This window comes from Colletotrichum siamense (assembly GCF_013390195.1).
Source record: "Colletotrichum siamense strain Cg363 chromosome Unknown KSG_Cg363_contig03, whole genome shotgun sequence".
NCBI lineage: Eukaryota > Fungi > Ascomycota > Sordariomycetes > Glomerellales > Glomerellaceae > Colletotrichum > Colletotrichum siamense.
The window spans coordinates 2,243,012-2,264,719 of record NW_023501016.1 but is presented as its reverse complement, the minus strand read 5'-3'; the positions used below and the strand labels follow the sequence as shown (position 1 = coordinate 2,264,719).

General features: G+C 55.2%; 7 protein-coding genes across 7 annotated transcripts; 4 read left to right on the top strand and 3 right to left on the bottom strand.

Annotated features, from left to right (window-relative positions):
* Nucleotides 1-666: 666 nt before the first annotated feature.
* On the bottom strand, nucleotides 667-1,423 carry CDO1-0 (Cysteine dioxygenase; the record flags this gene model as incomplete). Its single annotated transcript, XM_036636461.1, has 3 exons — nucleotides 667-791; nucleotides 846-1,095; nucleotides 1,151-1,423. 3 exons carry the CDS (start codon nucleotides 1,421-1,423, stop codon nucleotides 667-669), a joined length of 648 nt encoding a protein of 215 aa, XP_036498764.1.
* A 908-nt stretch (nucleotides 1,424-2,331) lies between these two features.
* SSU1-1 (Sulfite efflux pump SSU1) lies at nucleotides 2,332-3,896 on the top strand (the record flags this gene model as incomplete). Its single annotated transcript, XM_036636460.1, has 5 exons — nucleotides 2,332-2,489; nucleotides 2,540-2,781; nucleotides 2,838-2,967; nucleotides 3,097-3,694; nucleotides 3,750-3,896. The coding sequence occupies 5 exons, from the start codon at nucleotides 2,332-2,334 to the stop codon at nucleotides 3,894-3,896; spliced, it is 1,275 nt and encodes a 424-aa protein (XP_036497170.1).
* Nucleotides 3,897-4,458: 562 nt separating this feature from the next.
* tyw1 (S-adenosyl-L-methionine-dependent tRNA 4-demethylwyosine synthase) lies at nucleotides 4,459-6,871 on the top strand (the record flags this gene model as incomplete). Its single annotated transcript, XM_036636459.1, has 2 exons — nucleotides 4,459-4,504; nucleotides 4,581-6,871. 2 exons carry the CDS (start codon nucleotides 4,459-4,461, stop codon nucleotides 6,869-6,871), a joined length of 2,337 nt encoding a protein of 778 aa, XP_036497171.1.
* Nucleotides 6,872-7,437: 566 nt separating this feature from the next.
* On the bottom strand, nucleotides 7,438-8,233 carry tom20 (Mitochondrial import receptor subunit tom20; the record flags this gene model as incomplete). The annotated part of the gene is made up of 4 exons (XM_036636458.1): nucleotides 7,438-7,554; nucleotides 7,609-7,709; nucleotides 7,809-8,054; nucleotides 8,173-8,233. 4 exons carry the CDS (start codon nucleotides 8,231-8,233, stop codon nucleotides 7,438-7,440), a joined length of 525 nt encoding a protein of 174 aa, XP_036497748.1.
* A 657-nt stretch (nucleotides 8,234-8,890) lies between these two features.
* Nucleotides 8,891-11,162, top strand: EXO84 (Exocyst complex component EXO84; the record flags this gene model as incomplete). The annotated part of the gene is made up of 4 exons (XM_036636457.1): nucleotides 8,891-9,106; nucleotides 9,208-9,427; nucleotides 9,484-10,762; nucleotides 10,811-11,162. The coding sequence occupies 4 exons, from the start codon at nucleotides 8,891-8,893 to the stop codon at nucleotides 11,160-11,162; spliced, it is 2,067 nt and encodes a 688-aa protein (XP_036497747.1).
* Nucleotides 11,163-12,307: 1,145 nt separating this feature from the next.
* pph-1 (Serine/threonine-protein phosphatase PP2A catalytic subunit) lies at nucleotides 12,308-13,674 on the top strand (the record flags this gene model as incomplete). The annotated part of the gene is made up of 6 exons (XM_036636456.1): nucleotides 12,308-12,466; nucleotides 12,624-12,665; nucleotides 12,724-12,829; nucleotides 12,891-13,424; nucleotides 13,476-13,548; nucleotides 13,602-13,674. The coding sequence occupies 6 exons, from the start codon at nucleotides 12,308-12,310 to the stop codon at nucleotides 13,672-13,674; spliced, it is 987 nt and encodes a 328-aa protein (XP_036497730.1).
* Nucleotides 13,675-14,209: 535 nt separating this feature from the next.
* Nucleotides 14,210-15,608, bottom strand: CGCS363_v004606 (uncharacterized protein; the record flags this gene model as incomplete). Its single annotated transcript, XM_036636455.1, has 2 exons — nucleotides 14,210-15,514; nucleotides 15,582-15,608. The coding sequence occupies 2 exons, from the start codon at nucleotides 15,606-15,608 to the stop codon at nucleotides 14,210-14,212; spliced, it is 1,332 nt and encodes a 443-aa protein (XP_036497750.1).
* Nucleotides 15,609-21,708: the final 6,100 nt, after the last annotated feature.

Here is a 21,708-nt window from a genome sequence, read left to right as displayed (position 1 = left end):
AAAGGACCAAATCAGGAAACCCAGAAAGACGGAACCTTTCACGGCGAAGCTCCCAACGCGGCCGACGCGTCTCGCGTATCTCGCTGGGCGTCCACCCACTGCAGGATCGACGCAGGGATCCGTTTGCTCTTGCCCGAGCGCTGAGGCTTGAGCTTGTGGCTCGTGCGCAAGTCAAGTCAGCCAGAAAACGGGCCCCGGTCTATGGCTGGAAACATCAAGCACGCCATCGTGGGGGAGGAAGAACCGAGCCAATCACCACCGAGTGCAAAATCACGACATTTCACGTGACCCGCCTCGGGGGCCCGTTATGGGTGGTCTCTGGCCAACGGCGACCTCTTGCGGCTCTTACACCCTTCACAACCTCAATCGACTTCATTTTGCTTGTTTCAGGCAGTCTCCTGTTGAATTTGCTATCTTCTGGTACCCAAAAACCAAAGGGAAACGCGGCAGGTTGAACTCCTCGTCGGTGTCTATCCACTATCAGGTGGATAGAGCCCTTCATGCCATCATCAGTCATCAGTCTACCGACAAGCGCCTTTCGGCTGTCGGCATGCTCGCTTCTATATCAAACAGGACGACCCGAGGCTCGAGCCATCATCGGAATGCATGATAGAAAGAATACGCAAACGCCAAACACGAATTCGAACATTATCCGGGCTCCTCCTCTTACTGCTTCGGCAGTCGGCGGCCGTACGCCGAGTAGTAGCCGCACTTGGCTACATGACTACTCTTACTAGTCTTCTCATTGAAGATGTTGCATCCTCCCTTAGCGACATTGGGCGGGGTGTACACTACGGAGCTGGTCAGCAAAGTTGTTTCGGCGAAGACGGTGAAGCAAAACCCACGGTGAAGGGATACGGCGAAGTCGCTGCCCCTGTTGCAGACCCGGTGGACGCCAAGTTCGTCTGCCATGTATGCCACCGCATTCTCCTTATGTGTTCTCTCAGACATCACTTTCATCGGTTGTTCTTCCTCGCCCTCGGGGAAGGCATATCGGATCTCAGTCAGGTTGCCCTTGAGGATTTTCATGAGGCAATGGGCGTTGCCGTGGTCGTGGATGGGACTGCCCTTGCCCGGAGACCAGACAAGCACAAGCTGTGTTTGCATTAGCATCGACGCCAACCACAAAGCTGTGGCGATGTCCACTCACGAGATTGCTCTTGCCATTACCCTCGTCGACGAGGTTTCTTGTGTATCCCATGCTCTTCTCGGCGAATGCAAATTGGATCCATTCGCTCTCCCTTGAGTTGTATTGTTCCATCAGCTCCATCAACTCCTTGACGTCGACGTCAGCCGAGTCCAACCCCGACGACGGGCCCAGGGCCTCCTTCAACGCCAACACGAGCTCATCGAACCGGTTGCTGTCGCCCTTCAGTTCGTGCCCGAAGGCAGAGGTGATCTTGGTCAGGATTTCGAGGGCCATGGCTACGAATGGGATGGCTGGTCTATGGTACTGGTCGATGTTTGGGATGGACGATTGTCTTTCGGTATGCTCAACGTGCGGGGTTTTGAGTCTTGTCGCTCTCTGGTGATACGATTGCACCGGTCGGTCACCGGGACAGGCTCGCACCTCATTACCTGATGGAAATGGGCGGAACTCGCGGAGCGACTGGTTATTCCGACCTCGGACGGTGGGTCGGGACGCCCATCAGACCCTATCTCTTCTCTGAGACAGGGTAGTCTGAACACGTTGCCGGCGCTGCGTGCACAGTTTGGTCGGCGAATGCTATGTCGTTGGGTAGACGAATTCCCCCAAAAATGGAGGTTTCTGGTTGGTTGAGATAACCAAAGGAGGCTTTGTCGTGGGATCCTTGCAAAGCCGGCGATAGGCGGTGGGCGGCCCCCTATGTACATGGTGGTCAGATGGCCTCACATAAGACGAAATGGGTCTGGTTAGAGTTTCGCGGCGGTCAGGTCTAGTCAATTGCAAACCGTAGAGACGACGTATCTAATGCGCGCGTGCTGCTTTGGAGCTGATTGACAACTATGGGGTTGCGTTATGTTTACTCAATGCCAATGGGGTTCTGTGTTCGGTACCGGTGTTCAGGGTGCGGACCGACAGCCGCTACGCTCTCAATCGCCGACTGAGCTGGGCGTGGTGGGGCGCCTGACCATAACGGGCTCGCCCGTATTACTCACACTAGGATTGCTCAGCTAGCATACCTAGGTACCTACTTTCCAGACGACCGCTACTAATCTCAAGATTTTCTCATAGAGTTTCTTTCTTTCGTTCAGAAGGTAGTATTCATCTAATGTTGACTCAATTTAAAATTCAAAGTTGCGTGCGGTTTCATTGTAGTCTTGCGCCCCTTGCAAACTTCACTACCCAGAATGGCAACTATCAGCACAACTGCGACTATTCAGTCGAAACCTCAGCAGGCCTGCCTGCAGTCGGGAACAGACGGTACGACAGCGGGCGATACGACTCCCTGTACGCCCTGCAAGGAGGATGTTGGCTGGCGAAAGATAGTCAGAAACTTCACCCCATCGTACGTCACAGCGGAAGCATTTCCGGCAAGAGTGTCTGACACTGGTACAGATGGTTCGCGGTTACAATGGGCACGGGCATCGTGTCAATCCTCCTCCATAACCTGCCTTACAACGCAACTTGGATTTCTCACGGCCTCGCTGTCGCGTTCTTTATTCTCAACGTTGGTCTTTTCACGATATTTACGGGCATTACCGTCTTGCGTTATGCACTTTATCCCGAAATTTGGAAGGCGATGGTTATCCATCCAGCCCAGTCAATGTTCCTTGGCTGTTTTCCGATGGGATTTGCAAGTAAATGACCTTTACATAAGATTGGGAAAATACTAGCCACTAACGCCTGCACTTAGCTATCATCAACATGATGATATTCGTCTGCGCTCCAGCCTGGGGCAAGTGGGTTGTTTCATGGGCTTGGGGCTTCTGGTGGTTTGACGCTGCTCTATCCCTGGCAACTTGCATCACTGTACCGTTCGTCATGTAAGTCCAAATTTGGGGCAGGTCACAATCCTAACCACCCTCGGTAATCATTGCTCAGGGTCGGGTGTGACTGGAGGCCTTTCAAACTTGCCTCACCTTCTTTGGCCTATTCTAATAGCCGAACCCTAGGATCCATCAACACCGTCCGGGGCTACAAGCAGTCACAGCAGCCAGTCTTTTGCCAATCGTTCCGGTAGTAGTTGCGTCTTCAACGGGTGGTATCGTAGCTGAGGCTTTGTCCAACCCAGATCATGCATTTATCACACTTATCGCCTCTTACATCCTATGGGGGATAGGGATCTGCTTCTCCAGCATGGTGTTGGCACTTTACTTCCATCGCTTGACTATTCATAGTCTTCCTCCCAAAGAAGCCATCGTCTCGGTGTTTCTGCCAATCGGTCCATTGGGCCAAGGCGGCTTTGGCATCCAGCAACTGGGCAAAGTGTCCCTCAAACTCCTTCTCCAGTCAACAGCTTTTACCACTGCGGCGCCCGGTGCCGTACACGGCGGGGAAATTCTCTACTTCCTGGGCATTTTCCTCGCCTTGATTATGTGGGGCTTCGCGCTGGTCTGGTTATCTTTTGCTCTCATCAGCATCGTGACGATGCAAAAGTTCCCGTTCAACATGGGCTGGTGGGGTTTCACGTTTCCGTTGGGTGTGATGGCAACCTGTACCGGCATGCTGGCGCAGGACTTGGATAGCACGTTCTTCAGAGTCATGACCATGGTATGCACCGTTTCTCAATCCCAAGAAGTGAAGTTACTAACAACAACGTGTCTAGATTTTCTCACTTTCCGTCTGTCTCCTATGGCTGTTAGTAGCAGTCAGAACGCTGCACCAAGCCATATCTGGGGAGATCTTCTTCGCTCCCTGCTTGAAAGACCTGAGAGACAAAAGGGCCCAGGCAGGATCAGACCGGAGAGTATGAATTGCAACGTGAACGTGAAAGACAGAGCGCCGTTCATAGATGTAGACGTGGATAGAGACGGGGCCCGCGACGAGGTAGAGATAACGATAGTAGACTCACTGACAAATAATGTCTAGATAAAAGTTCAAGCATAGATGCATGGAATCGGATTCGAGACTGTTTCATAAACTTTATTTGGACTTCGTTAAAGCAATACGTCAAGCTCTCAAAGCTCAGCTCCATCCTGTGTTTCTGAGGGAGAAGCTTTCTGACAGCCCATTTGAGGTCGGCAGATGGCAGGGGTTTCTCCAAAAAAAAAACGCTAATGGCGGGGTTGATGAGGTGCAGCACCCGCCAAAATTCTCTTGCGGGGGCACCAACCACACTCAGGTCCAAAAGTCCAGGCGCCGAAACTCTGAATAAGAATTGCCATTGCGGTTGCGCCCACTGGCTGCATGGTCCCCTCGCCAAACCCACACCCCGCTACTGCAACTCTCGCACCTCCCAAGAATTGTGACGGCAGCAGCAGTTTCAAGGCTCAAACTTGAGCACCGCTGCTCTTCGACGATTCTCAAGGGTCAAGATGGCTTCCCCTCTTGACCGGCCGGGCATCTTGTCCGTGTTGAACAGTAAGCATTGGATCGGTCGCAGTCGCGTCGCTACCCGTGCGCATTTGCGCTAACTTTTCTGATTCTTTGTGCGTAGACTTCCACGATGTATGGCAAGAAATCCGCATACCCGTCATTCTGTTTACTGCTTTCGGCCTGCTCGTACTCCGGTTCTATCTTCACAGTGTCGAGGAGAAGGACGAATTGAAAGCATTCCCCAAGGCCTTGAACAGGGAAAAGCCCGAGTCGAAGCCGCTGCCGAAGCCCGTCGACGAGAAGAAGGATGCGAAGCCGACTCCGGTTGTCGAGGCGAAGGCGCCCAAGTCGAACGGCCCGAAGAGGATAAAGGGTGGTCTCGTCAAGAGGCCCTCTGAGGAGCTCAAGAATGGAGAGGCTTTGACAAGGACGCTGCGACCTCTGATCTTCTTTTCGAGCATCACCGCGAACACCCCGAAGATTGCGAAGGACTATGCCGAGCGCTTGGAAAAGGAGCTGGAAAAGGTTACCGGGGATACCAGCTGCTCGTTCAGCACCCCCGAGGTTCTGGATCTGGCTGAAATCGACTTTGACGACTACTTCATCACCCCGCCCAAGTCTGAGGACCCCGTCGAGCTGTTCTACATGTTCCTCCTGCCAAGTTACAATATTGACACGATCAATGACACCTTCTTGGAGCACTTGCAAGAGACGCACCATGATTTCCGCATCGACACCGCCCCTCTGTCCCCGCTACTTGGTTACTCCGTTTTTGGCTTTGGCGACCGCGAAGGATGGCCTACGGAAGACGAAGGCTTCTGCTTCCAGGCCAAGGAGGTCGACAAGTGGATGGCTAAGCTTACCGGCCGCAAGAGAGCTTTCCCTGTGGGCATGGGTGATACGAAGCGGGACTACGTCGAGAGGTTATCTGAATGGTCTGAGGGTGTCGTGGATGTTCTCGGTATGCTAGCCAAGACTGGTAGCCTAGGTGAAGGTCTGCCGGGAAGCGGCGCACCCGAAGAAAGCGATGACGAGTCCGCCGCGGAAGATGATGATGAGGTTCTCATCGAGGAAGACGCAAAGCCCGAGAAGCTCAAGAGCCGCAAGAACATTGACGATGTCGAGGATCTCGGTCGCATTATGAAGAGCTCCAACCCCGACGCCGAAACGAAACCCGCCGCTGCCCCTATTGCCGTCGACTTCACAACCTACGTAAAGTCCGCCTCCGGCCCCAAGAAGACTCCGACCAATGCCGCAAAGGAGATGGTCCCAAAGAACTCCCCCACCTACGCCTCGCTCACAAAACAGGGCTATTCCATCGTCGGCTCCCACTCGGGCGTCAAGATCTGCCGCTGGACAAAGTCCGCCCTGCGCGGTCGCGGCTCCTGCTACAAGTACTCCTTCTACGGCATCAACTCTCATCAGTGCATGGAGACGACGCCCTCGCTGTCTTGCTCCAACAAGTGCGTCTTTTGCTGGCGCCACGGCACGAACCCCGTCGGCACTACGTGGCGCTGGGTCGTCGACCCGCCCGAGCTCATCTTTGACGGCGTCAAGGCCAACCACTACAACAAGATCAAGATGCTCCGCGGCGTTCCCGGCGTCAGGGCCGAGAGGTTCGCCGAGGCGATGCGCATCCGTCACTGCGCCCTCTCCCTCGTCGGCGAACCCATCTTCTACCCGTATATCAACGAGTTCCTCGGCATGCTCCACGCCGAGCGCATCTCGTCCTTCCTCGTCTGCAACGCCCAGCACCCGGACCAGCTCGCCGCCCTCAAGGCCGTCACGCAGCTGTACGTTTCCATCGATGCCTCGAACAAGGAGTCGCTGCGGAAGATCGACCGCCCGCTGCACCGCGACTTCTGGGAGCGGTTCCAGCGGTGTCTGGACATCTTGCGGGAGAAGCGCTTCAAGCACCGCACCGTCTTCCGCCTTACGCTCGTCAAGGGCTTCAACGTCGACGACGAGGTTGAGGGGTACGCGCAGCTCGTCGAGAAGGGGCTGCCGTGCTTCGTGGAGATCAAGGGCGTCACGTACTGCGGCACCTCCACGGCGTCCAACGCCGGCCTGAGCATGTCCAACGTGCCGTTCTACTGGGAGGTTGCAGAATTCGTGACGGCCCTGGAGAAGAGGCTCAACGAGAAGGGGCTTAAGTATGGCATCGCGGCGGAGCATGCGCACAGCTGCTGCGTGCTGCTTGCGAGCGACAGGTTCTACAAGGACGGCAAGTGGCACCCGAGGATTGACTACCAGAGGTTCTTTGAGCTGCTGGAGGAGCGCGGGGCCGATGGGGACTGGAAGCCGGAAGATTACATGGGTGAGGCGACGCCAGAGTGGGCGACTTGGGGCAATGGCGGATTTGATCCCCGAGATGAGAGAGTTGACAGGAAGGGCAGGAAAATCGAGGCGTGAGTTCTTAGTAGTAATAAAAAAAGACGACTGCATCCGCAAGGGCACAACATTATCTTCACAAACCCAGTTGTGGGCCGTCTTGAACTTGGAGAAATTTTGTGAACCGGGCGCCATTGCGTCATAGCCATGGTCATGACAGTGGTGACAACCCCAGTCCAACGTATACGAACGTTTAAAACAACGGTCAAATGGCTTTTCTGCCCATCGACAGTAGCGGATTGACAAGCATTACGAGATTGTGAAATTCGTTAACTTCTTGCTTGTTCTTCCTGCCAGGGTCGTCATCAATATACATGTGGTTTCCTCTTACAAAACCTTCTATCAAAACAGCCCAGCCGGCCAGAGTATTGTACATTGAAAAAGTCGTGAATCCTCTTTTTCTCTTTGCGATATGATGGTAGTCGGGGGATTAGGAGTGAGATTCGGGGAATGATTGGACTGTATCACGCCATGCGCAGAGTGATCTTGCTGTCCTTTTGGTGGGTTATGAGGTGTGCCCGTCGGTAGCCGGGAGGAGTGAGAGAGTGGAGGGGATTAATCTGGGTGCCGTAAAGGACGGAACCTCTTTAGTCCAGGCCAACGGTGGGCATGTCAGAGAGGTTGGCGTTGACACCGCCGGTGTACTGGCCGATGTTGAGGGTCGAGTCGTAGGCGATCATCTCAGCCAGTACGTCCAGAACAGGCTGTCAATGGGTTAGTTCCATGTCAAGTCTTTGAAAGTCGGCGTGTTTCCTTACCTTGGGGACGGTCTTGTCGTAGATACCAATCAGGTCACCAGGCGTGGGGTAGACCTTCAGGCCCTTGTAGAACGCCAGCGCAGCCTCAACGGCGCGGGTGGCTATTGATTTAATATGTCAGCACCCAAGTCCATTTGAAATACTCTAGAGGGTTTGCGCTCTTCCTCGAAGACGGGAGATCTGTGGAGGGGTGAACTAACGGTCTGCGGAAAGGGTCTCTCCCTCGGAAACCTGCTGCAAGAAAAAGGCTTCTCTGGACTCAACGTCGTCGGGGAAGCCCTCGGCCTTGGCGTCATCGACGGATTGCTTGATCGCTTGACGCTGGCGGACGGTCTCCAGCTGGGCCTCCTCCTTCTCGGCCTTGTGCTGTCTGCGCTCGTTTCGGCGCAGCTCTCTGCGGAATTCGGCCTTGTTGCGGCGGTTGTAGTCGAAGTAAACGGCGTAGGCTGTTTGGCAACAGTCAGCACAACAGCTTCCTCTTTGTCTATCCACGACCCCTCGTATGCCATCAATATATCCAGTAATGGTAGTCTGGCTGGCGCGCGGAGCTGGAGGCCAACTCACCAAACAGGCCGGTAACCGCGGCGGCGACCGATGCCGTCACTATCGTCGACGTCTGGGACATTTTGGGATACTCCGAAGGCGGGACAAACAAAGAAGGCAGGGCGATGCAGCGGGCGGGTGCTGAAGAGGGGTAGAGTGTATGCGAGAGGCGGCTCGAAAGTCGATGCTGCGCTCAGCGGTTTTGTTGGATGATTCGCAGGACCTGAGAGGTTGGCGAGGGTTCCTTTCGTTGGCGGAGTGAATATCGAAAGAGAGAAGCTCTACCGGGAATCGATGGAGCTTCCGCTACCAATTTTTTTTAGCCTCTGCGCCATCGTTTGCCAGAGGTCGCGTTCCTTGCCAAGAGCCGCTGTGGGTGGTGGGTAGGGAGGCACGGACCAGGTGTACGTATCAAGACGACAGCTTGCCCGCACTTCCACTGAGAGATCCAATGGTGCTGGGGCTGCTGAGTGGTTACGTAGCGGGATGGGTGCTACCAGCGGCCCAAGTCCACTATCCCGTCCATCCAAATGAGCAGGGGTGCCGCCTCTCAAACGGCCACAGTACCGGCACGGCAGCTACCCATTCCTTGAGAGGTGCATGAAACAACAACGACCCGACCTTCATCCTCACGAGGGGCGCTTTTGTGCCCTTGAACACCTACAATTCTTCGACGCACGGCAGACGTCGCTGGAATCGGCTGCTACCCGTACGAAACTGAACAAAGCAGTTACCCAACATGTCAGAAGATCGGGAGAGGAGCAAGATCTCGCTGAGAAGCGGCAACAAGAGGAAAGGCCGCCCCCAGATTAGTGCTCCGCGTCAGATCTCGGAACCCATTCTGCAAGATGGATCTGGTCCGGTGCGGCAGCCCGGCTCGAGGCCGATGGCCGACGCTGGTCCTCCTCCGGCGCAGCCGCGACCTCGTCCGCCGCCGCAGGCTGGCGGCTCAAAGGTAAGCAAGACAGCCAAGCGCCGAGCTGTCTTCCACGGTCAGGTGGAAGCATGCGATGCGACTCGATAGCAAGATGTAGGAGCTAACTCGAGGATGTGCAGACCTCCGACTTGGTGAAGCGACGATACTCTACGAGATTTAACAACCTCCCGAATGACTTCGACGTGAATAACCCTCCGGTGCCGGCGATGCCATCCCTAGACAAGTACGAAACCCGCCAGCGAATGGCGCGACCACCCCCCAGCCGAGGGGGCGATACGGCTCCCGCTCCTATTGTCGACGTCAAGGCCCTACGTGACCCCAACTTGGCTCCCGATCAATGTATGTCTTCGTGTTCGGTGTATTCCACTCGAGGTTGCTGACTTGGTATCCTGTAGATGTCGCCAATTTGCTCAGCGAAGCCTCCGAGGACCAGATCCGCGAGTTCGAAGACAACCTCCGAGGTCTCAAGAGTCGAGCCGGCGCAGATCTCCAACAAAATGTCATGCAAAATCGCACCCAGTTCATCAAAATCAGCAAGGAAGCCGAAAAGCTCAAGGGCGAGATGCGAGCGCTGAAGAACCTCATGACAGACCTCAAGGTTAACACAACAGCACTGCGCCAAGCATCCAGCAACAACAATAATAGTAATAACGAGTCGTCGGGCCTCAATGGCGAGCTTTCCACGGGCTTGAGTAAGAGAGACAAACGCAGCTCTGTCGCAGACCGAAGTGCGCTTTGGAACTCACAGATGCAGGCGCTTTACAAGAACGTTGAGGGATCGCAAAAGTTTTTGCCCAACTCTTCCACTCGTCACGTCATCCAGAATGCTGGAGCTTGGATCGAGCTGGACAACGCAACCTACAAGTCTCGTCGCGCGATGCAGATTTTCCTCCTCAACGACCACCTGCTGATTGCTAGTCGCAAGAAGAGAAAGGCAGATGTGCCTCCTCGTGAGGCAACTGGCCCACTTGTGAAGCTCGTGGCCGATAGGTGTTGGCCCCTGCTAGACGTTGAAGTAGTGGACATGGCGGGTTCGAGTGATTCTTCGACCACTCGCAACAAGCTAGCAGATGCCATCATGGTCAGGGGTGTTGGTCAAGAGTCAGTCATTTACCGGACAGAGAAGCCTGAGGACACGGAGAAGAACGGTCTACTCCTGAACATCCGCAAGGCGGTGGAGAATCTGCGAAAGGAGCGACAATCAGAATTGGAGGCCAACAACAAAGCCAAGGAGACGATCAACTATTTCGCATCTCGAGACCCCGGTTTGCTCCAGAAGACGGAGCTGTTGGAGACACTCTCCGATATCAAGGACATGCTCATCGACGTGGACGGAAAGCAGCAAAACCTCCGGTGGGTTGAAAGCCAAATGGACGAGCTGGATATCGATATTGCACTGCAGAACTTTGAGCCTGCTGTAAGCCGTGTCGAGAAGCTCAAGAGCCTCGCTCGAAGCCTGAAGAACAACACGGTGGCGCAGGACTTCATCAGCTTCAAGGTTGAAGAGCGATGCTCCAAGCTGGCGGGCATGATCATTCGCGAACTGGAAACAACGCACAATGCGCCGACGAAGAACAAGCGCAACGTTACCTGGCTGGCCAGGCTAGGGTACGAGGACCGCGCTCGTGAGGCCTATCTGGTAGCCAGGCACGAGACCATCCAGAAGCGAATCAGGTAAGCAGGAATATCAACGGTTTCCGAACACAATCTGACCTTTGACAGACAAACGATATTCCAAGGAGACCTGCATCAATACATTTGGGAGGTCTCGTTCGTCTACTTTTCGCTCATCCGCAATACGGTGAGCTGCTTCCACTCATGCTTCCCACCGCCAATGATGAGTGCCTGTGTCAAGTGGGCCAAGGAAGAGGTTGAGTCGTTCAACGCCATCCTCGGAAGGCAACTCAGCAGCACAGAGCGGGGCGGGGAGGCGTGGAACCAGTGCATGGAACGAGCACAGGAGCATGCCAAGATGCTCAGCGAAGTGCAGCTCGACTTCCGCAACCTGGTTGGCAAAGATTTGGTAGACCACGCGTCCGGGGTGGCTAGTCCCGTCGGGCTCGGTTTGTCCTAAGTACCTAATTTGACAATAAGCGCCCTGGTCGAAGTGACGGCAAAGCGTGCCGTTGAGCCTGGTGATGGCTGGCATTGCCTTGATTTATGGCGATTGCCTCGCACTGGAAATTGAGACGGGTGTTTGTTTATGGAGGAAGCATGTAAATGAGTGCAAGACATTGGAGTTACGGACTATGACGAAGATGCCGCAATCACTGGCATGTGTCAAGGTTCCAGACCACGCTTGGGGCTGACTCGGATCCCCTGGCTCGGGTCGCTGTGTTTACCTGCGACGGCGTTTGCGACTTTCGGGATGGATAACTTGTAAAAGTGAATTGAACCGTCAAGGATCGCAAGGTTGGCAAGTATTCGCATTACAATTTAAGCAATAATCGACCATTGGTATATACTGTGTGTGATTATCGCATGAGGCCTCTCGCGGAGGCTCAAGAAAAATAGCCGTCAAATGGCTTGAGGCTTACTTGCCTCTGCATCGGATTTAAGCGAAGAGGCAGGCAATTTCCTCATGCTGCAACCAGCAGCCGTGACAGCGCAGCGCAGCACGACACAGTATTCGTAGGTAAGGTACACCTACGCGCAACCACCTAGGTAAGGTACATCCGATGCTGCGTACCCCCCAATCACAGATCCCAAGCCCACGCACCAGCATCCGTACCGTACCCGCTCCCGCCTGCCTTCCTCGTCTGCACCTGCACCAGCACGAGCACAAGCAGGAGCAGCACCACTTCCATTCCCAGCCCGTCTCCCACCTCGCAAAAATCCCCAGGCGCCGCCCAACCCAACATCGACGCCCTCCTCATCAAACTCCCATCAGAGAATTAGAATCCCGCTCCCGCCCCGCTCTGCGCGACAACATCCCCCGTCCCTCCTCCCCTGCGCCGAACTCCATTTTGGCCCTCCCTATCTGGCCTCAGACGAAGCTCTGACCGCCTTCGACGATTCGCCGCCGCCAGCCCCACGCTACTGGATTGAGGTGCTGTGCTAATCTGAAAGACCGCGACCTGTTGCTGAAAACAACGTCATTCTCCCTTCGACACGAACGACCACGACCCGACCGCCCTCGCTTTGCCCGCCATTCTGCTTCTCGCGACCGATCAAAACAATTTAGTGACGACTCTTGCTATACCTTAGACGAATTTCAGCATGGATACGAACATGGAGGATGTTGGGCGTGTCCCCGCCGATCTGCCCTCTACCCAGAACCTCGAGCCCACCACGATCCCGACCCTAGATGGCTGGATTGAGAGCCTCATGAACTGCAAGCAGCTCGTCGAGGCCGACGTTCAGAGGCTTTGCGAGAAGGTCAGTCGCTATTCTCGCTGATGATGGACAGCCGCAATGCGCCTCTGCACCAGCTGTCGTCATAGCTGCCTGCGACTGAGCCTTTGTGCCCTCCCCTCATCTCCGAATCGCCCCTCGCGTGACCTCGCAGCGACAAATTTCTGACATTCATCAACAGGCGCGGGAAGTCTTGCAGGACGAGTCCAACGTGCAACCAGTTGTACGTCCTCCTCGCCCCCTTGGACAAGTGCGATTCGAACTGACCCATCCTCCTCCAGAAATGCCCAGTCACAGTGTGCGGTGATATCCACGGCCAATTTCACGATCTTATGGAGTTGTTCAAGATTGGCGGTCCTAACCCCGACACCAACTACCTTTTCATGGGTGCGTTGGGCCTGACAAGACGCTCGTCGTGCCGCGAGCAGTTGCTTACGCTATTCGATAGGTGACTACGTCGACCGAGGCTACTACTCTGTCGAGACCGTGACTCTGCTCGTCGCCCTCAAGATCCGATACCCTCAGCGCATCACCATCCTCCGTGGCAACCACGAGTCCCGCCAGATCACCCAAGTCTACGGCTTCTACGACGAGTGCCTTCGGAAATACGGCAATGCCAATGTGTGGAAGTACTTTACCGACCTCTTCGACTACCTCCCCCTTACTGCCCTCATCGACAACCAAATCTTCTGCCTTCACGGTGGTCTGTCGCCCAGTATCGACACCCTGGACAACATCAGAGCTCTTGACAGAATTCAGGAGGTTCCCCACGAGGGTCCCATGTGCGACTTGCTTTGGTCCGACCCCGATGACCGCTGCGGCTGGGGAATCTCTCCCCGTGGCGCTGGCTACACCTTTGGCCAAGACATTTCCGAGGCCTTCAACCACAACAACGGCCTCACGCTTATTGCCCGTGCTCATCAGCTTGTTATGGAGGGTTACAACTGGTCGCAGGATAGGAACGTGGTGACTATCTTCTCGGGTAAGCTTCGCCAGATCTTGTTTTGAGGCACGGCCACTGACGCGCGCGCAGCACCCAACTACTGCTACAGATGCGGCAACCAGGCCGCGATCATGGAGATTGATGAGCATCTCAAGTACACTTTGTAAGTATCAATGGTGCCAGGATTTTAGAAGGATGCAAGCTGACCACGTAAAGCCTCCAATTCGATCCTTGCCCGAGAGCCGGCGAACCAATGGTCTCGAGACGCACACCCGACTACTTCCTCTGATCACGCATCCGATACCCTTACTACTCATCACTCGGAATCATCATTATCCGGGTGCTATCCGTGGAAGAGATTCGAAAGAGAGGGCGTGTGCATGCTCAACTTGCATTGGTGCTTGGGGGGAGTCTAATCTTGTAAGATTACAAACAAAAGCCAAAAGACCAATGTACTCCCAAGAGAGAGATTCTGCGTTGAGCATTAGATGGAGCGAGGGGTCTATGGGAACGAGCGCGAGCGCGGCCCCTCTCGACCGAGGAGGCTTCCCCTTGGACTCTCACTCTGTCAACGCGTTAGATACTCATAGACCGCCGGCAATAAGAAGGTGTCGATGCTAATGAAGTTTGATGTTCTATGCTTTCTGTCCGAACTCATTCTATGCTCATGAACCGTTTCCGAGGTATGTCTTGGTCGTTATCGTTATGTATAATGGGAATTACCAACGCCCGCAGGTGCCATCCGATCATTACAACTATGCGTCAACTAATAAAGGGGTATAACAAACTTCACTCCTTTTTTTTCTTCCTCGCGACTGCTCTTCTCACTTTTTACGATTCTTGCGGTGGTGGCTGTGTTTGCGTCCATGATGGTGGTGGTGATGGCGATGATGATGCCCGTCCCTCTTTCTCCTGCTCCGCCCCAGGGACCTCCTCTCCCATTCCCTGATCCTCTCCGCCATGATCTCTTCGCTCTCGCCGCTCCTCGTGTTCGTGTACGACTGCGAGCTGCTATCGTACGAAGTGCTCCCGTGAGAGTCATACGAGCTGCCGTGGGAGCTGCGGAAGTACGCGCTCAGATACGACGAGTCCCGGCAGTCGTCGATCTCACTAAGCCCGCGGATGACGCCGGAGCGCTCGCTGCGACGGGAGGTGTAGGTGGTGTACCGCGCCTCCTCGACCTCCTCGATGCTGATGCGGTTGCGCCCGTGGCGGCCGTGGCGGCGGGTGACGGTGAGGTTGCTCACGCGGTGGTACTTGTACTGGCCCTTGCGGTAGTCGCCGGGCTTGCAGGCGCCGTCGGGGACATGGAAGCGCATGTCGAAGCGCATGAGGGCGTAGGTGAAGACGACGATGAGCTCGAGGTCGTAGTTGAAGACGTAGTAGCAGGCCTTGTGGTGCCACCAGCCCGGGAAGAGGGCGGGGCGGACGGCGAAGTTGACGGCGCAGCGGTAGGCGGCGCCGATGGTGAGGAGGAAGGCGGTGGCGAGGACGAGGAGGGCCTTTGTGGAGAGGGAGCCGTAGCCGAAGGGCTCGGGGCGACGGAGGCCCGGGTAGACGAGGGCGCCGGCGACGATGAGGAACGGGGCGAAGGCGAGGACGGCGAGGGAGGTGGAGGAGAAGAGCTGGACGAGGTGGCACCTGTTGAGGTAGACGAGGTCGAGGGTGTAGAAGGAGACGACGGTGGCGACGACGGCGCAGAGGAGGCAGACGGCGATGTAGAAGTAGAGGAAGAGGAAGAAGTAGCCGACGAAGGGGTTCCAGCCGAGGTTGGGGTGGAGGCCGCGGAGGAGGCGGTGGGCGAAGAGGATGTTGAGGGCGAAGAGGAGGACGACGCCGGCGGCGGCGAAGATGGTGGAGGCGATGTCGAGCTTGACGTTCCAGGGCTGGGTGGCCCAGGCGATGCGGAGGGAGAGGGCGATGATGCGGGTGGTGCAGAAGCCGACGAGGACGGTGGAGGGGAAGAACTTGTGGCCGGCGGCCTTGTTGCGGATGAAGATGAAGCCGTTGAGGGCCGCGGCGGCGAGGAAGAAGATGATGAGGATGATGCAGATGGGCACGTCAACGCGGATCGTTGGGATCAGGCCGAGTATCGCAACCTGCGGCTGGTACGGAGGGCCGAGGGGGTTCTGGGAAGGGCGTTGGATGTTAGTTGAGAGCGGACGGGGGAGGAAGACGCAAAAGGGGTTTACGGACTTCGATGATCGGGTCGAAATCCGACATGATGTCGGATTTAATGTGAGGGGGGAACCCTCCTAGAAGATGTTGTGTCCTTTGAAGATGAGGCTTTCGAGGTTATAAGTGACAAAGTTGGTGAGGCTGGGCTTGGCGCTTGGCTTCAGAGACTGTGCTCACTCTGGGGAAAATGGCAGGCAGAGGAGCTGGAGCAGCCTTCCGGTTGACCTTGGCTGGAGTGAAGGCAGCATCCTGGAGGTTGGCTTTTGAGCGAGGGAGCGCCGGGGGGGTTGACAAGTTATCATTCGCAAGGGTGATTGACCAGGGGTTTGTGCCGAGAGGGCAGACAACTCGAGAGGTTCGTCTGGTGTTTTGATGTTTACTAGCGTCGGCGTAGGATGCGTTGGCTCTGGATAGACGGCACGGACTTGAGAGACGGGGAGGAACGAGAGAGAAGCACGCGAGGAAGTTTCAGCTGGAGGCGGGTGAAGAGGCGAAAGTTGGGAGTTTTGATGACTGGGCATTCTTTTTGGAATCTTGGTTCTTCGAGAACAATGAGCGATGGGCTTTGTATGGAGGTGTGCGTCTCATAGATGGAATGGCATGATAAGATACACGAGATGGCATGTTTTTGCCCCTCACAAATACCTGATTAGCTTTTATTAAATTATGTTGAGTTTCTTTACAATGTTGTGTATCTACTCATTTGAATGGAGTTACAAGCAGGTTTATGTCAGGGTTGATGGACGAAACGCATGACCACAACTCACGCCTCTGAGACGGAGGAAACTACTAGTCATGATCTTGTGCAGGCTTTGGGAGATTTCCTGCCCATAGCCTCGGATCGCTCTGAACGGGGACGCAACGCTTCGCGCTCTGTGGTTGCGAGACACTCCCCCAAACGGCGGGAGGCAAAGGCATGGGCAGACATCCCATCGCCGGGGTTTAAGCCTCTCTGTTTCCCCAACCCTGTCTCCAGGTCTGGAAACGCACCGCCACAATGGAGCTGCGCGCTGGTAGAAACTTGTTTCCCGTCTTCGTCATCTGGGACATTCAACGGTCGAGGTCCGCTGGACGTGCGCTGCTAACGGACATGCAAAGATGTCGATGGCGGGGTTGTCCAGGTCACGGACCTCGGTGGTTGGGGCAGAGGGAGATTCCATTGTGACGAGTAGTCATTCTGTAGGGCATCCAACCATACAAAATTGGGAGAACAAGAAATCGTGAGGCAAAAGATTGATATTGCGTCGATTCCTGAGACCCAGAAGTCGTCGAAGTTCGGCCGTTGAGCCGGCAGGAAGGCGCCAGGGTAAGAGGGTCCGCTTGAAGATCCGAAGTCCGTCGCCGACGATCCGGCTGTCGATCATGAACACGGTTCTAGGTCCGGGGCCAATCATCTCTCCGGGCCTAAGGCCAGGTTCTCGGACGGTGCTCTAAGCGTGTAAGAAGACTCGTTCCTGCTCTTCCATGCTCGCTTAGGATGGCGAAAGTAGAGCCACTGTTGAGCAGCAACTCAACTTCCGGCTCTTGCATGCTTAGCTCGACAGGACGCGTATCGCGCTCCATTTCCTCGTGCCCTTGCCGCTAGGTTCGGGCCCGAAGCATTTCAGATTCTGAGTTGGCGCAAGTCAGCAGATCAAGACGGCAAAAACATCTCGCATTAGGCAGGTCGATACACGGCCAATGAGCGGGCAACGATGGGCATCATTCATCGAATGCCCAAGGTATATCCAACATGACTGGCTGCGTTGAACGGAAACAAAACGGGCGAGCCTTTTGGCCGTTCTTTGAAAGTCCCTACGGCGAGGCTAATTGTTTAGCATAGCAACCCTTGCGCACCCTCTGTAGCCTATGAAGCTTCTTCTCATGTAGGTTTTTGATGCAAAGCTCATCTTGTGCATGTAAAGAAAAGATTGAAATAGGTTTCCAGGCAATTCGCGAGCAACGAGCTCGCGGCTTTGATTGATACCGAAGAAAGCACTATTTCCTAGACCGTGGTGAACGCACCGGTCCGGACATTCCGTGTGTTATGGAACAGCGGCGACTAGCCAGTAGCGCAGAAAGTCGGTTACACACCTGCGCAACGTGGACTGCTGGCGGTAAGTCAGATGTAGCCTGGCTTTCGATTTCAACATTGTACCCAGCATCATTAGTGCGATGGTCCTCGTTCTAGACTTTTGTTCGAGATTCAGGCCCCGATCGAAGGCTTTCAAACGTGGCGATCGAGAGAGAGAAATATTGTACAGGGAACTCTGCTGGAGCTGACGGTTAGCCAGAAGCGTCGCCACCAGCAGGCGCAACCGACACCACGATCTGGACGTGGTGCGAATTTCTTTCGATCGACGTTGCCACTAGGCTTGACACGAAGGCCTCTTGTCGCCATTGCCAATCTTCCACCCTCATGTCAAGCCTGGAGTTTCCGGTTTTGCCCTCGAAAGCACTTAGTCTGACGTGCTATCCTCGCTAAGGGCTGATGGATATCAGCTTAGCAATATCCAACGACAGTGCAAAGAAGATGAAACTTCTCGCTATCAAACCTTTATTTTGGTCGTCCAGCCGCAAGTCTTGAAGTTACCGTTGAAGATGGCGACAAAGGAGTAACGTTGAAAAGGAGAGCCAATCAAGTGCAGGCGTGAGGACCGCACCCAGCCGAGGGCAATTACCCCCGGAAACAAATTGGAGGCTGAATCATGCGCGTTTTCAATTCGCATAAAGTTACGAGCCCGTAATTTTTCGCCCACATTCTGTATACGCAACCTCTTGATGGAACGTACTGCACTACCGAGCCGCTGCATGAATGGCAATTCAACGGCGACGCCGCCTCCATGAAAGACTGTCTCTTCCCGCCGCTGTTTCTGAAAAGGCCGCTCCACTCACAACTACCGAAGACTTCCGGCCGTTTTTGAACCCCGTTCTCGTGGTGGATGTCTGTTTCTCGTGACTGAGTGTAGTGGGGCCGAGTAGCGAGTACATTTGGGATACAAGCAGCGGCTCCGGCGGCCGTTGAGCGTGGTAGTGGGGTGGGCAACGGTCTCAAGTGAGAAGTCCTTTGTTGTCTTCTTTGTTTAGATGGTGCGACTCCATGGTGAAGTAGAAGAAGGCGAACTTGCTCAAGCCAGTGGAGGCTTGCCACGTTGTTGTTGTTGAAGAATAAGAAAGCAATTGCTTGAAATCACTCGGATTGAAAACTTGCGGGTGGCGGACGAGTCTTGATGGCAGCCAGCCGCTCAACGGCGGCATGCACGCTCAGATGCTTCAGCCCTCCACAACTCGAGCAGCATGCCACCAGTGTCTCAAGACCACAAAGGAGGTCGAAGCTGTAGCACCTTTGATGCGATGCTGTCGCTCAACGTCGCCAACGGGAGGCGAATTCGGTACCTTTATTTGGCCTCGGATTTTCGTTAGAAACACATCTAATGACGGCTGGATCGAAGTTGAGATCTTAAGCTCCGAGAGGCTGACGTGAGATACACTTGTCCGCGAAGTCAATTTGCGAATAGCTGATTGGACTGGAAACCAGATGGAAGCCGGAAGGATCGAAGGTTCAATCACCACTGCAGTCGTTCCCTGTCGTGGTAAGGCAAACTTCAATGCGTTCTATTTGTGTCCACCGCTCTCGCACCTAAGCCCTGGTTAGAGTTGAATCCCACTGGCTGGGCATGCAGAGCTTTCTCCTGGCCGTGTTGTGTCCGGCCGCGACCGGTCTCTTTGCCGAAGGCAGCGGCATCCGGCTCGAATGATGAGCGGCACAACTGCAGCACTTGAGACCGATTACCCACGCAGCTCACGAAGGACTCGGCGGTGCTCCCTTGACAGACGGGTCTTGTGAGATATGATGGGCCACAAAATGACGCGAGCTGTCATTGGGCGGGTCATCCAAACGGCGTGTTCATCCATGATAGATAATCCGGCGCAACGGGCATATCTTGGTCATATCTTGTCCGTGCCATGCAGGGCGGAACAGCGCTGGGGCCTCTCTTCATCTCGCAAACACCGTCGTCGTCTTTTGGGCCAGTCGCCAGTGCAGGCGAGCCTGGGAGAGGTGCCAGGAGCGGACTTTTTGGGGTCAGAGAGCTCTCTTCCCCACTCTCCTGTCATCCCTGTTGCAATCATGAAGCGATGCTGGGTCTCGCCAATCACAGCTCGTTGCCGTCAAGCTGAGACAACCTAGAAGGAGTTTTAATTTCGCCAATTGCTTCCGTTTGCCAAGTGTGCAGTTGGCCCCTCAAGTCAATCGGCAGTTTAAGAATGTTTCTTTGCTGGATCTCAAGGGTTTCTGACAACTTGACTGCTTGCCTCTGGGGTCGATGACGATGCTTCAAGCGCTGAAAGCTGTCTCGTGTCACTCCATCTGCGTCTGCGTCTACGCTGCTGCAACTGCAGTGCAACTTTAGTACCTGCGCAAGTTCATAGCGAGGCGCTCGTCACACATCCACACCGTCGCAGACGCAGACGCAGACGCAGAGGCTGCTGCTGCATGTGCCGTGTTGTCTCCCTTGCGGATGCGATTCCCTGTTTGCCGGCGTTGGACCGGCTTCGCGGGCGACAATCACCGGCCCGTGAGCGTGCCGTCGGTATGGCTTTGCTCGACCGCAATGTGAACCGTGGACGAAGTGGCTCTGCATGTTGCAATTCTGCGAGACAAGCCAAAGAAACAGACGAAGAGCAGGCCGCTGCTCGTGGTCCTGGAATGGGTGCTTGCCGTCGCGATTCGTTCGGACTCCACGCAGGCGCAGCCGCGTGTGTTCAGGCTAGATGTTGCAACGCGAGACGAACAAATGTGAGACATGTGGTACTGTCGATGAGGGCGAAGGGAGACAGCTCCTTAAGACATTGATCTCGGTTGACGCTGGCTCCATTAAGCGTCGAAAAAGCATCAACAGAGCGTCTACCGGGTGCTCATCCGCTGTACGGATAGTACTGTAGTCGGTAGATACACAGACGGCTGCCGATTGATTCATCCTGAATGCTGACTTGTGGCATTGGGGCCGGTTTTGTCCATTATTGCACTGACATTGCGAACAGGCATGCTCCCTCCTCGAAAGAACGCCACGGGTGTTGGCTCGCACTAGACCTAAGCATCGCTGAAATTGTGTCTGTTATGTCGTTCACCATTGGCCTCTGTCTTGTGCGTTGTGACGCAGGAAATGGGACGTCAACAAGCCGGGAGAGACAAGAAGCCGTATGTTTGCAGATGAAAATAGCATCCGAGATGAGCGAGATGAAAGCGAGAACTCAGAAAGACGGGCTGCAAGCTTGGTAAAGACGGCAAGTGGAAAAGACGAGTTTTCCTCGACGCGCTACGGCGCTCGGGATCCAGACGCTCGGGACGGGCTCAGGAGTAAATGCCCGGGCATTCGATCCATCGTCAAGCATTGAAGCATTGAATGACAGCCCTACGACGGTGAAGGAGCCGTGGGACTGGTTCATGCAGTCAAAGGAGGTCGTGAGTGCGGATATGGCTAGGGGAAACAATCTCCACGGCTCAATGCAGAGGAGCCAGAGAGGAGAGCTCCTGCGGTCGAAGCAGTCAAACCGTAAACGACAACAGCTCCAAACGACGACACGACAAGCGAAAGCGGTGCGAGAGAGAGTTTGATTCATGGCTGTCGAGGGGGAACCACTGGGGAGTGAGGGAGGGGGACCCTGGACCCCTGCCATCTCCCCTGCTCCACCAATTTTGAATGGTCCAGGCGCGTTGCCTGTTTCTGACAATTCCGGTGGCCGTTGCTCCTCGTGTGAACAGGGGTAGCCGGTACGCCGTCAGGTACAGCGGTACGTACCATCAACTTTCTTTAGTTTCTGGGCGACCGTCCACGCAGACGTGGGGCGGACTGAGGTGGCTTCACTGGCTTCCCACCTGGCGCAGCCAGTCAGAGCGGTCGCAGGTGACAGGGAAGGCAGGCTCCAAGTCCCCAACTTCCCAAGGCCAACCCTCCGTCCCATTGAGAGAAAAGTCGCGCGGGTGTGGGTGTGGCTCCTGCTCTTGCAGTTCCAACCTGGGACTGGACTGCTCCAGTCCCGTCCACGAGGGACACTGGACGGAAGGAAGACCTTCCTTTCCAGACGCGACCTGGAGGTGAGGTGGGCAGGCTGCAGCAGGCGCTTCCTTCCTTCTGTTGATGGCGCTCTGCTTGCTGGCTGCTGC